This window comes from Vipera berus (assembly GCF_964194415.1).
Source record: "Vipera berus genome assembly, chromosome: 12".
Lineage (NCBI taxonomy): Eukaryota > Metazoa > Chordata > Lepidosauria > Squamata > Viperidae > Vipera > Vipera berus.
In genome coordinates this window covers 17,634,213-17,649,351 of record NC_138215.1, presented here as the reverse complement: position 1 = coordinate 17,649,351, position 15,139 = coordinate 17,634,213, and the positions used below count along the sequence as shown (strand labels likewise).

The 15,139-nt window shown below is 37.0% G+C and overlaps 1 protein-coding gene across 2 annotated transcripts in view; it reads right to left on the bottom strand.

The window, feature by feature from the left end:
* NEO1 (neogenin 1) overlaps positions 1–15,139 on the bottom strand; it is a 57,570-nt gene that overhangs the window by 21,105 nt on the left and 21,326 nt on the right. Inside the window, exons 2-8 of one of the 2 annotated variants that reach the window (XM_081337050.1) lie at positions 12,579–12,896; positions 8,632–8,907; positions 7,971–8,124; positions 6,958–7,094; positions 4,064–4,218; positions 2,856–2,976; positions 133–352 (exon numbers count right to left, since the gene is read on the bottom strand). In XM_081337050.1, the coding sequence (XP_081193176.1) occupies positions 133–352; positions 2,856–2,976; positions 4,064–4,218; positions 6,958–7,094; positions 7,971–8,124; positions 8,632–8,907; positions 12,579–12,896 (1,381 nt within the window). Of the gene's footprint in view, positions 1–132; positions 353–2,855; positions 2,977–4,063; positions 4,219–6,957; positions 7,117–7,970; positions 8,125–8,631; positions 8,908–12,578; positions 12,897–15,139 lie in introns of those variants that run through there. The other variant, XM_081337049.1, reaches the window with a different exon arrangement.

The following is a 15,139-nucleotide window of genomic DNA, read 5'->3' as shown; positions in this document are numbered from 1 at the left end:
ACTTCAGTCTGTAGTATGTACTAAAATTAGGGGCTGTCATGCTTTGCCTATCAGCCCAATTTCTGGTTTTTTTTTAGTTATGGGCCAATACTCCTAAATGCTCACAGTTTAGCGATATTTAAAGAAGCACACCTGTTACTCATTTCCTTGGTGTAGAACACTGAGTAGGTAAGATTGTCTCCCTGGGGGTCAGACGCAGGGGTCCTCCACGTTAGCTTGATGAAACGAGTAGACACAAGGGACGCCACCACATCTCGAGGGGCAGAAGGCAAAGGTCCAGTTGTAGCTGGTGCTAGATGGTCAGTAGTGGCACTGGTCAGTGAAGTGGGAGGTAATGTTGGGATGGCAACATCTTGTCATGTGCAAACATTGGGGAATATGAAGGGCAAACATCACGACGATTTAAGGAGAAAACAGAAAAAAAAACCAAAAAAAGAAATAAACAAAACCACGGTGGAAAACAAAATGAACACACAAAAAAAGGCCATTAAACTGAAGGCGGGCATGCAGGCAAAAAGGTGACTACTGACAACTAATGGGAAATATCAAGGAGACATCACTATTGGAGAAGCAATCGAAAATCTCTATTGTAATGAAAGTGAGAAGGGGAAGGGTGGGATGAATATTACAGATCAAGTCTCATTTCATCATTAAAACATTAGTTTCTGAAAACTAAGTCTGGTTATGGGGTAACAGTTAATTTTTAGAAAACAATCTGTTCAAATCTGCAATCAAAGGCATGGAGGATTATGACATCTGTTCTTAGCAGAACTAGGATAGAAATGCAGAACATTCACAGTAAAACTTCTTAAAATATTGATAAATTACATAATTTTCCATTTGGGACATTTGCTTTTTACTAATCTCAAATACCTCACTCTGAACTGTCCTACTAAAGTGGTCATGCTAATTTAAAATGGCATTTCTTTTTAATGCAACAATTATATTTTAATTAATTGCCCTGAACAAAGAAGAATATTCAATTAAAAAAACTTTAAAATTGCATATTATATCCCTCTTCATTAAATCTAGTAAAAACTCATTAACAAAGTCATTATAACTAAATTCCATAATATGATCATCCATTCTAAAACAGAATGATTGTTTTGTTCCCCAACACTGGCCAATGATATTCTGCCTTGTGCAATCATATTGAAGAACAATAATTAGAATAGAATCCTTTACATGTTAACAAAAAAGCATTTAAGTTATCTCTTCTTTTATCTTCTTTAAGGAGTGTCATTTTTCAATATTAACTGGAGGCAATCATTATTTGATACAGTATTATTTATGCGTTGGAATAAATTTCAGAGGCAACGCAGGTGCCTTGACAGATGTGGAGAGTATATAAAATGGTTTGGCATAATGATGAATAAAAGATGAATTCTAAAACAAGGGAAGGAGGGGAGAGAGGGAGAGAGAATTGAAAGTGAAAAAACAACAACAAAAGATGGAAAAAATTAAAGAGATGAATAGTAACACTTATACTGAATATTACTGTAGAGAAGTTGAAATACTATATCAATGAGAAATTTCTGTGATGTATACACAACTTGGATGTAAACCAATGGGAAGTGTATGGAAATTGCCAATTCAAAAGACTGGATATTATGGTTTCAGACTGCAAATTTGTTTTGACAGACATTCCAACGCTTCATGTTATAATTGTAATTCTTGAATGGCAGTGGACAATATGAGGATATTTTAATTATTTGAAACTTTGGACAGTTGATTTGCTTTCTGATGTTTGAAGTTACTAAAAGTATATCTGTTGAGCTCCCTGACACATTACTATAGTATTTTGACTAGGATGTTTTATTTAATCTCTTTTTTCCAGTGCAAACATTTAAAGGAAATCATAAAAGTACAATGAAAACAACCCTCCCCTATTTGGGAAATATTTTGTTTTAAAGGAAGTCATTTTATTCTTTACTATCATGCCCAAATAATACAAAGGTGTGTCACCATCAATATATCAACAAAGAACATTAAAAAGGGAAAGCAACATTTCCTGCCAGTCCAACAAAAGTGATGCTGTATAAGATAAGATAGCAAAGTCAATTGTTAGTGTAATAGGAACATAAGGAAAATATTTTGCATCTGTCCAGTAATAAAACATGCTCAGGCCTTTCACTTAAGAGGTTAAAATCCAATGAGGGGAGCCACCCTAACATGCTCTATTAGAACTTGGAAAGGCGAACAGCAAACAATAATGTCTTTACAATCTAGCAGTCTCGCAGACACATTTATCTTTTTGAGAACTGTGAAATCTTCAAATTCATAGCGTCAGAATCAATTCTAAACACTCAGGCTTCACATATCATGCTAAATCATAATATGGTTCATATCATAGTTCATATCAGAGCTTTTTCAACAAACCTAGCCTCAGGGTTATGTTGTAAATAGTTGCAAGAATGGAATATTACCCCCGATAATAAAAACACATTACCAACGGATCTCCTTAAACTGATAGGATGAAGTAGATTTCAATTTTTCTGATACTGGTATCAATTTCATATTGATAGGACAAAGTATTGATTTTAAAAGTATTTATAAGAATAGAATACTAAAAAGGCATGTGTTAATTGTAGACTGAGACCATGAGTTTCAGTCAAAGGCAGCTGGCTAATCTTGGGCCAGTCGCTTTCTCTCAGCCCTAGGAAAGAGGCAATGGCAAACCACTTCTGAAAAATCTTACCAAGAAAAATGCAGTGAATTGTTCAGGCAGTACCTGAGAAAAACAAAAATTATAGGCAGGAGCAATCTATCCATGGGTGAACAGTGCCCCATGGGGAGGAAAATATAGCTCAATATTCTGCCCTATATTTTAACAATGTACGACTCTACTTTCTTACCATGATCCAGTATTATCAGCTGGGCTCCAGACTGTATATTTCCCACATCATTTTCCGCAATACATTGATAAAAGCCTTCATCTGATTTTACCAAACCCAAAACCTGTAGGTTGTGCTCATTCTTTAAAAAAACAAAACAAAAGAAAGATGTACAGCATTCATTATAATGTACTCTAGTCACTGTTCAGGATTTTGGAAATAAAAATCATAAAAATAAGAAACAGAGAAAGAGAGAGAGAGAGAGAGAGAGAGAGAGAGAGAGAGATTGTGTGTTATCTATATTCACAACTCTTTCCAGCCTTATCGTTCTGACTTGTCCTTATTTTGTTTCTTACATCTTCACTCTCGCTATTTATACTGTTCAATGTTGACAGAAGTAATTTAATAAGTGCTTATTTATTTACTTCCGTCATTTGTGTATTGCCCAATCTGCAAGAATTCCTACTGGCTTATGGTGATCTCCCTTTGGTGGCTCAACCTCTAGCTGTTTGCAAGTCCGGGAAAAGACATTTTGCAGGCAAAGGGCAAGGCAGTGCTGCCTTTCTGTTCAATGTCCATAAAGCAACTGAACTGTAACACCATTTTTTGTTTCAGCGCTAACAACTTGATTGCATCCTTTCCTATGCTATCCAGAGATACCAGGTTGGTCCGTATCTTCCAACACGCTGTTACCGGCTGAAGCAGTTGCTATACTTTATCTAAAGAAAGACTGGTCTTCTCTTTTCTCTAGTTTTGCTGTTATAAACTTCTAGTTGTTAGCTTTTCTTTTCTGCCATTTTGCTACCGTTGAGGATTTTAGGCTTGACTATAAGTGAGGGGACCAATGGAGAATAAATTTTCTCCTTGGAACTGTACTACCCCCATGCCTTCAAATCAAACATGAATCTAATGACAGTACTCTTTGCGAAAATAATCCAAAACTGAACTGGCACATTTTTTAGTGTCTTAGCTCTAGGATGCAGTTTGTATCAGCTGTATACCTGGAAATATTTTCAGCTTAAAGTTGAGGAAGAAGCAGTCACGTGACGCAAAAAGCTCTTCCAATTATCTAGCTGCAAACTGTTGCGACTGGGTTACTTGAAGGGAAAGATTTTTATATTTACACTTTCTAGGGCAATATATTAGTGATCCAAACCATTTGGCATTCTTTTAAGCTTGAGCTTGTGACAATTAAACCTGACCAAATGTCTTATTAAATATGTACTTACTACAATTTTAAAGTAGTCACTAGGGATGACCATGTCTCCATTCTTTACCCATTTGACCACTGGAGTTGGCTTCCCACTCACATCACATTCAAACACAATATCCATGGATTCGTGTGCATAAATATTAGTGGGCTGCTTCAGAAAACTGGGAGGCACTTCAAAGTGAGAGAAAGGTCAATTACTAATTATTGATCAAACAAAAAAAACTGCTTAATCGGACAAGATGAGGTCTATCATTTATGTTTCAAAGATATCTATTCTAAGACACTTTCCAACAATGAATGGTTATTGGTAAAAAAAACCCCGAAATAATTAAACAATACAATTTTACTAAGGATAACCTGTGGGAAATTTTATTTTATTATTATTTTTTTAAATGTCAAATTATATTTTAAACAAATAAAATCAAATTTGTGGGAAGCAAAGGTGAACTTTAAGGCTTACTTTCGTATTTCCTGTTGTTGGCAACTATTTTATAAAATCTCAGTTAAGGCTTTCAGCAATACTTTTTATATCTTATCAGCAGATCGAGATCAAATGTCCTGCTTTAATAAGTGTAACACAATTCTGAGTGTCTACGTTCAAGCACATGCTCAAACGTCACCCACAAATGACCTTTTCTGAGTGGCAAAGGGGATAATTTTGTTTTGTATAAGTGAGGCGCATCTACCAGTATGATGTTTTAGTCAGCAACACCAGACCTGATTCAAATAAATGGATCTGAAATATATTCTAACCATGAATGCTTAGAATTGTACTGTTGGAACTGTACACAGTGATGTGCATCAATACATCTGCCTTTAGTTTCTACAAGTCCCATTACCTTTCATAACATGTTAATAATTTGCCATTCCAGAGCCAAAAGAAGATATTTTACAAAACATCCCCTTCACTTTTAACTTTAAGATCAATGATTTCAGATAAGTGCCAGAAGAGAAAAACAAAAATTTCCCATTGTTGTAGAATTTAAAACTGGAAAAGCAAATACACTATTGCCAGGATATAATCTTTTAAAAGTGGCAAGCTATTATTAAAGCAACAGCTGGCATAAAGCTTTCTTAATATATTATAAATCAGTTTTTAAGACAACCTAGTTGAACTCTAAAAGCTGTCAAATACAATTCTCTTGAGTATCAACAACACTACCATAGATACTTTATGTATATCCACATCAAGTACTCAGGGATATATTTTGGTCCCACGGGATTTGATGGGAAGTTCTTACTGAAGAACCCATTTTTCATAAAAAATGAACCACTATCTTGGTTTTAAATTTCATAATACCTCTTCATAAAATTAAAAAGAAAGCAATTCTTATTATTTCTAAATGATGTCTGTAAAGAATTAAAACAACGAAGAAGACTGTTGATGAACAATGTTACTTTGGATATGTATCTGTCAATATTTCCATCTTGTAACTGTCATTTAAAGCCTAGAACAATTTGTAACATAGCAAGGATGCTTTTGAAAATAATTCTGCCACCAGAGCCGGTTGCATCATACGCTCCAGCAATGCGAAAAAAGTCACGATATGTCTCGACATGTCACATGACATGGCAAGTTTGACACCCGTGCACTGGACACCCCAAGATTTCCCAGGTGTCAAACAAAAAGGCAGAGGAACCACTTAAAGGTGATTATAAAGGCTTTTACTTTATTTCATTCAATGAATGAGAGCAATAGGAATGTTCAAAATTCACACACACTGCATGGAATCAATCCCATTTTTTTTTAGCACCGAGATATTCTTTAAATCAGCTTATATACCCTGGCTGCAGGAATAATCTATCAGTTCATTTACCTTTTTTCAAGTGTTCATTTTAAGCCTTCATTTAAAAAGAGGAAAAAGAAACTCCACTTGATAGATTTTTTTAACAATAATGTTTGACACTGACAGGCCAGGAAACTCAAAAACCAATGGAATTTGCGTCATACCATTCTCAGGAATCTCCTGCAGAGCTAAATACAGTGGCTGACATTCCCAGCTGAAAAGTGAACTTATAACCTTGTCTTCATCTGTCTGTCTCCACGTTACTTCCTGAATTACAGTGATAAAAGAGAAAACTACCTTCTGATCATTTAAACAGGGGAAATCTGGTAAGTGAGATCAGATCAATTTCCTCTTCCTTAATGTACCTTTTAGGTATAGAACCCTAAAACTGAAAGTTGGAAATTTACAGAGGTCGAAAGTTGTTTGAGAGCAGAGTCCTGGTTTGGGTGCAAGGCCAGCTGGGTGAAATTGGCAAGCAATTCCCTTTTATCCCTAAGAAGGGAAGCAATGGCAAACCATTTCTAAAAGTGTGGCCAAGAAAAGTCCATGCACACATCAGAAGTCAGGGCTGACTTTTAGTACATATACAGGTGGATAATATTATCCACCTATATATGTACTACACAGTCCTTGTGTACATTTAACCAGACAATCTACCTTACTATATAAAAAATGTGTGTCTCTATTGAAGAATATAGTACACTCTTGGGATTAAAAAGTTCTTGCTATCTTCAAGCCACAAGATAGCAACGTCAGCTGTGTATTTACAAAGTAATAAATGGAGCATCTTTATCCACCGCAGACCATCTGTTTATCTGTCTACCTAGCCCGGTTTTCAAGGTGGAACCTTTCCAGTGGTTTAGGCTAAGCTCTTTCCCAACTTTGTATAGAAATGTTACAAACTTAATTTGCAAACGAATTATTATTCCACTGCTATGCTATGATAATACTCTTGCTTCAGTCATACTGCTCTCCAGATACCTGGGATCAGTAATCATAACTACATTAATTTTGCTCCTAAACAAAACAATGTTTTTTTTAGAATTCAACTGCCTCAGCTATATTAGCACTGATTTTTTTTAAAAAAGTGTATATATCCATATAAATAAATATATATATATACCCTGCACAGTAAGATCAGCTGGAGCTTCAATAGTTTCATTCCCATTATCTGCGATGCAAGTGTATGTTCCTGAATCATCTTCACTGATAACATTTATCTTCAGAGTTCCCCCAGACAGGAAAAGAAATTTGTGAGAACTGTATAAAACAAGACACATTGCTGGAGTGATTTTTTTTTTTTTGGAGTATGAAGGATTTGGATTGTTTAAACAATACAAACATTTACAACATTCTTCGGAAGCCAGAATATCTATTTTTAGTGTCCTTTCTCTCAAACCATTTTCAACTGAAAATAATCTGGTTGAAAATCTGCACTATTACAGGTGATATAAGTCAACATTGCCATAGCAACCATCCAAGGCTTAGGAATGTTTAAAGAGTTAATAACTGACACAAAAACAATAATTAAGACAAAAGCTCCAATGAACAAAACTAAAAAGCATGGAGCTATGATAACATATAACAGCCTGAATACCAAGAAGAGGAGAAAAAATGGGGGGGGGGAAGGGAAGAATATTTCCAAAGTATATATAGATGTGTCATCAAATACTGTATGGCTTTGGAAAGCTAGATAGGCTTATAGCACAACAAGGCATTTGATTGCATGGATCATGACAGAATATGAAAAAAATATCAAGATAAAATGATTTTTATTGTCATTTTTTTTTACTGCAAGCACACAGACACACAGTAACAATGAAATTATGTTGCCTGTTCATGGCCATTCATCCAGGACCTGACAGTTGCTCCCTTAAGGGAGCTGTGCCCTTTCCTAATCTAGGATCAGGCATTTTTGAAATAAGGCAAGCCCTACTGCTGCCACTTCAGTGCTGTCTTGTCTCAAGAGACAAATCTGACCCTCCTTCGTCAACATTTTTGGGGTCGTTAGGTCCCTCTTTTTAGCAGTTTCCATGATACGGGATAGTAGCTACTGGCTCTGCCTGCCATCCAGTTATCTCCCAACAGCCACCCTTTCTGTGACTTCCACCCGGAACCTCAGAATTAAAAACTCACTTTTCGGTAACAAGCTCTTCTTCATTTCTTGTCCATCGGATTAGAGGGACAGGAATGCCTGCAGCAACACACGGCAAAACTGCGCTCTGCCCAGTCACCTTGGTAAGGGAAAAGGGCTGTTTCAGGAAGAGCAAGTCTGAAGAAATGTCAGATTCTGCAAATAATATCATCAGGAAATAGCAGGTTACATTAAAGGAAAAGTGATGGCAACTAGTTTTTCACTTGCTTCCCATTAAACATTTCACGGCAAATTAGAATTAGACAAATGTACTTGAAACTGGCATAAATACTGGCCTTATCTTGCCATGGTGTCTAAAACTACACCTCTCTTGCACAAACAGGTGAATAGTAAGTTTTGTTAATATTCCAGAAACCTCCTGGCAAGAAAATTGAAACCTTTAGAACAGAGCTCTCCAACCTTGGCAACTTTATTTCCCAGCCAGCATGAAGTCCACAGGTCTTAAAAGTTGCCAAGACTGGACCCCCTTGCTTTAGAATAAACTTTTATGAGGACATTGAGAGGTCGCAGGGAAGCATCCATCTCAAATTAGCAAGTTTGAATACCACGTTTTTAGAATTTCCGACACCCATTACTCGTGATGGGCAAGAAAGAACTAGGAGAGGGAGAAAAAAAAAACCTCAGCACAACACGTGCCTGTACCTGGAAGAACTTTAACCTCTGCTTCGTCGCTGTATTTGGGAGATCCACCAATTTCAATAACACAACAGTACGTTCCGGCATCCTCATCTGTAGCATTGCTGACAATTAAAGTTCCACTTGGCAATCTGAATACACGATCATCCAGAAAAAGGGGCTGACGGTCCAGCTCCCACCTGACAAACGGTGCTAGATCAGCATTAACTTCACAGTTAAGAACTATGGGGTTCCCTTTGTGGACAGATGCAGACTCTGGCTGGGTAATGAATCTTGGAAGCCCTAAGGACCAAAAATGAAAAATGAAAAAAAAAGCCCAGACAAGCAAACAAGCAATGCAAGTACATTCCTATATCTTTTCTTTTGCCCTGAGAAATTAAAAAACAGTATTTTAAGCTAGTAATTTTTATGCAAAAAAAAAAAAGATTCATAAATTCGTTGTCCAGACGTCTTGTGAACATTAGGAATACGAGTTCTTGTATTATTAAAGATTCTAGTTTACCTCTGAGAAATTACTTTTGAATGCCGTAACCAATAATGAGAGAGGAGAAACTGACATCATACAGCTGCTCCATGTCGTATATTTAATTAAATTAGAGCCTAATTGGAACCGCAGATTAAAATCAGAAGGGAGAAAGCAGCATGTCAGATGAATAGTTATGCACAGCTAAAAAAGAATTCATGAACTAAAAAGAAAAATTATAAAAGAAAAGCTGTGATAAAATATAAAAGAATAACCTCGGGCCAGTCACTCTCTCTCAGCCCTAGGAATCAAGCAACGGCAAACATTTCTCCAAAATCCTACCAAGAAAACTACAGAGTAGAACAGGAAGTAGCCAGGAATCAACATTGACTCAAAGGGACAAAAAAAAAGTCACTAACACAAGTAAGTACAAGTGTTTATTCCACTGGGGAGTCCATAAACGGCAACAGCATAAAATATTGAATTTGCATAGCTGCCATCCAATCGTTAATTATTTATTTATTTATTTATTTGTTTGTTTTTATAAACCGCCCTTCTCCCGAGGGACTCGGGGCGGTGTACAGAATAAGGTAAGCATACAGAATGAACAATAGTGAAAACAAACAATAGTAAAATACAAACTGGGACCCCAATTAGAGCTATAGTAGTAGTATAGTAGTATCCCTCGGAAAGCTTATTACAGTATACTACACTTTTACTTCTAGTATTATAAAAATGCAAACATTTAGATGAGTGGTCTAGAATCAATCATGCTGGGGAAAAAAAATCTTTATAAGCTTGCCTAAATATGAAAAAACTCCTGTCTCTTGAGTTTATTTCAACGCAGACTTTACATTTTCCAGTTTTGTTAAGGATTTTTTTTTTACCTGAAACTCTAAATTGTTTTGCTTAAAAAACATAGTTGGCACATTAAAAAACAGGAATACAAAAAAATAAAATAAATAACAATGCGTCCCAATGGCTAAGAGTAGGAAAGTTAAGGAAAGAGACAGAGGGGCTTAATTCTGGCTGCACAAGAACCAATGTACATAAAGTCAACACTGGGAAAACAGTTCAAAGAAGGAAAGAGTGGACCACCTAGTTCAGGGGCAGGCAACCGTGGCTGTTTTCTGACTCATGGACTTCAACTCCCAGAATTCCTGAGCCGGCTTGGCTGGCTTGGCTGGCTCAGGAATTCTGGGAGCTGAAGTCCATGAGTCATAAAAGAGCCACGGTTGCCTACCCCTGACCTAGTTAATTGCTGTAAGAAGATTACACAGACTGATTACAAGCAGCAGCGTAACAAAGTAGCAACAATGGTACATTGGGAGATCTGCAAGAAATACCATTTGTCTGCAAGCAAGAACTGGAGGGAACACAAAAGAGACAATCAAAGAAAATGAAGAAGCTGAAGTGCTTTGGAATTTTAGAATTCAAACTGACAAGCAGCTGCCACTTAATGCTCCCAAATAAACAATTATTGATGATTTTTTTAAAAAAAAAAGACAAAGAAATCTGACAGTAGATGTTGCAATACCCGGAGGTAGCAGAATGGAAAAGAAAGAACTGGAGGAAATAAAAAAAATATAAAGACCTGCAAACAGAGGTAGAATGACTGTGGCAAAAGAAAGCAAAGGTAGCACCAATAGTCGTAGGCATCTTGGATGCAATCCTGGAACATCTGGAGCACCATTTGAACACCAACAGCATTGACAAGATCACCATCAGTCAACTACAAAAAGCAGTTTTATTTGCAACAGCTTATATATATCCTGTGATGATACCTTTAACACCATCGAACAACATCTGCCTATCCCAGGTCCCTGGGAAAGATTTGATAGGTAGATAAAAATGTCAAATCTGCAACCAACCATACTAATGCTATACTCTTTTCTAAACAATGAGAAATGAAAGAGGAAACTATAATTGCAAATGGTGATCAAAGTAACAATTCACTTAGATAGAAAAAGTTTTTTAAATGCCTTAAAACGGTTCATGGTTAATAATTCCTTCAAGATATTTAATGTACTATAAAAACAATTTGGGCTGCACAAATTTGCTGAAAAGCAATATATTCAATTAAAACATATTCTGACTGTTTAATCTGAAGCTAGCAAATTAGCAGCTTCTAAAACTCCCAAATTATTTGGCTGAGAAATGTTTGTTTGACTGGAAGATGTCAAAGCCCACAAAGTAATGAGGGTAGTAATAACGTGAAGGTTTATTGCTTTCACTCTCTACTAAAGAAAAAGTAGGCTTTTGATTTCCTGACAGCTTCAAAAAATCAGAGGACAGTTAACAATGATCTCATGAGACTGATCATCTCCCAAAATAAATGAGAATCTTGGCTAACAGAAGGGCTGGAGACCATACTTCCATCTTGTCAGTAACAAAGTATTATTTTACTAGTGGTGGTTGGGAAATGGCTGTGTAAAACACTCAAAAATAAGGCATTCTGTAATGATATCAGTCAGGAAAACCCCTGAGGAGGAAAAACACCATAGCTGCTTCATGTGGAAAAGTCTGAGGCAATGCTCACCCAACCTTTCATTGTTCTCTATTTCACTTTAATATTTTTTTTTAAAAAAATTAGGAAATGACCACCACAGAGTGGGGAGGAAATGGTGGAGTCAGGAATTATACTAGGTTATTTAGCTATTTAGTGTGTGTACTTGTAATAACCTCAATATGAATAAATCAAAATGATATATAATATAAACCAGACATAGACCTTGACATGACTACAATTGAGCCCACGATTTTGGCTATATGTTGTAGTAGTTGTAAGTTGAGTCATCAGGTGACTGGACTTGATTTTATGACTAGGAGGCAACCCCTACACCAAGGGTAGGCAACCTTGGCTCTTTTATGACTCATGGACTTCAACTCCCAGAATTCCTGAGCCAGAATTCTGGGAGTTGAAGTCCATGAGTCATAAAAGAGCCACGGTTGCCTACCCCTGCCCTACACAATTTACTATAAATCTAAGGTTATCACTAAAACTTGTCCTAAAGTTAACCCTCTAAAGCAGACATGTCAAACTCGCGACGTCACGTGACATCACGCAACGTATTGGAGCCTTTTCACCATTGCCGGCAATGGGGTGGGCGCAGCTTCCAAATGACGCGTTTGGCCCGCGGGCCGGCAATTTGACACCCCTGCTCTAAAGCAGTGTTTCACAACCATGTCAACTTAAAGTTATATCGACTTCAACTCCCCAGCATTTCCCAGTCAGCCATTTTCCATGTTGGCTGGGGAATTCTGGGAGTTGAGGTCCACACATCTTAAAGTTGCCAAAGTTGAGAAATACTGCCCTAATGCTTCAAAGCATTCTTGAGGACTGCCCCTTTTTAAAATAGACATTGCTTTTTTGGAGACTGCCTTCTCAGCCTATTTCTCCTGTAGTACACAATACATATTTATTTCTGCAGAAATATTAACCTCAGATTTGGAAAAAGTAGGCAATAGATATCCAAACAAGGTTTTTCACCTGCAACTGTAAGCTTAGCTGTCCTGCTTACAATGGTGCCAAGATTCTCCACCGTTGCCACACACTGGTAATGACCTTCGTCAGGTTTATTGTGCTTGGAATGGACAACGCTGTTGATTAACAAAGATCCATCTGGTAATAATTGCCGGCGGTCATCTGATACCAAGTTCAAGAAAGTCCCATCCTTTCTCCATTCAATTTTTGGAGGTGATTCACAATATGCTGAACAGTTCAGTATAACAGAAGAAGCTCTAACTGACAGAGTGTCCACTGGCTCTACTAGGAAATAAAACGGAGTAAAAGTTCTCACTGTAGGTTCTATAAGAGAAAGAGAGAGAGAGAGAGAGAAAGAGTATTATTTAGAGCATCCCAAATATATTATGCAGAAATCTTAAAATTATTACAGATATAAAAAAGACCTTCACTGCTCCAAAATCTACCTTCCCAGTGTATCATACTAAAAAAAAACCTCAAGCTTCTTACACGAAGAAGGCTAGATTAGCAGAAGAAGCCCTAATCAATAGTCGAAAGAATGACTTTTGCAGCCTGGCAGGCAAATACTAGAGAAAAGCAGGATAAAGCAATAGCGGCTCCTAGACATTTTGAAACAAAGCCTCTAGTTATCCTCCTTTTTGGAGGATGGAACAAATGTCTCACAGAAGCCTTGGCTTCAGGTGATTTCAGGTGAATATACATTGCCCTACATTCTTTTTTTTTTTAAAAAGGAGACAGAGCAAGCAACAGTGTGTGCCACTAGGAAACATATGGCCCCCAAATTAGCATGCACATCTTATAATATGTCATGCTCAGATATTAATAAAAACCCTGATCTCTCTCTATCAATACAACTGTAAATAAAAAAAGGAGAGAGAATATGCAGATCATGGCTTCTGGGATTCTTTCCAACCTTTTCATCAGAACTGGCCACAGGAGGTGTCTATATTATTTTCTATCTGACCGAGTACAGTAATCTGTTGAATCTCTGATATACAGTGGAAACCACAGGGCTAGTATCATATGCTTTATTATAGAGCACATGACCAGAAGAAAGTTGGCCTTGGAATGGAACAATCAGCAACATTTGGAGCACCCTACCAACTGTTCTATCACTGAGGTTCACTGGAATTTTTTATGGAAAGTTTTTCTCCATAATTTTCCACAGATCCAGCCCATTACTAAGCTCAGAATGTTGCTTGCAAGCTTCCCCTGTTCTGTTCACTTTGCAGATAATTATCCGGTGAATCAACAGGATCTGGAGAACCTTTATATCACTTATTTCCAACATTTTAATGGAATTGAAAGAATAAAATTGAAGATCAATTCTGCATAAAACCTTTAATTAAATTATGCAAGATTATGCTGCTGTGTTAACAGTATCTTCCCTCCCTTGTAATATCATTGATCCAAAATGAGAATGTGCTTTGCTTCTCCAGTATTTTTATACAGTAACTGTGTGGCATTTAACAACAAAAATTAACTGTAACAAATAGAACAATAAGCAGGACAAAGGAACAATTCATAAAGGTTTACTTATCTCTTTGTTCTCCTTGTGCATTACAGTAACATCATAGCCACTAGATGTCATTCAAACCAGCAAAATAAAATGCCCAATGGTGCTCAAAATTAAAATCTTGCACTGCTGTAGGACTACTCCTTTAGGGGCAAAGTGTCAGTATATTTATACAATTTCAGAGGTTAGGTCAAGATATTTTTATTATAATTCTGAAGCCTACCTTCTAAAGATCATTATATTTACACATTACACATTGGCTACAAGATACAGAAGAGAAAAAATAATAATATAGTCAACATATCTAACCCATAAATACAGCTCAAGCTGAACAATAACTTAGAATGCATTAAAATGTTGATGTGTCTGATATATTAAGGAAGTCAACTCTTGGTTCTTCAAGGTCATTACTGATCCCCTGCCTAGCCAACCGATCTTGGGGTTCCAGAAGAGTTCCTTCTCAAGTACTAACAAAACTTTAGGTACACTAAAAAGGTAAAGGTAAAGTTTGCCCCGCACATGCGTGCTAGTCGTTTCCAACTCTAGGGGCCGGTGCTCATCTCCGTTTCAAAGCCGAAGAGCCAGCGCTTGTCCGAGGACGTCTCCGTGATCATGTGGCCAGCATGACTAGACGCCAAAGGCGCACGGAACGCTGTTACCTTCCCACCGAAGTGGTTACATTATTAAGCTATTCCTCCTCTCCTGCCTGTGAAGAGCATCCTATATTGTTTTTAAAAAACTCTGCAGCGCATAGGTACTCCCTGCCACTGCAGTCAGAACTAGAAGCATGCAACCTAACAACAAGAGCAACAAGGATGCACAGTTTGGAGAAATTTATATTGTCTGCAGCAATTGACAGCTCTGCTTGGGTCTGCTAATTCTCCATATATAAACTGGAAAAACGCTTTGCATTTTAAGGATATACATCCTGGCAAATGTAGGCCTTAATTGCCAATCGGAGACAAATGCATAAAATAAAGTGTCAGAAACTGAGACAATACTCTAATAGCTTTGTTTAAAAGCTTATTAAGAGTGGGAACAAAATGTGTTC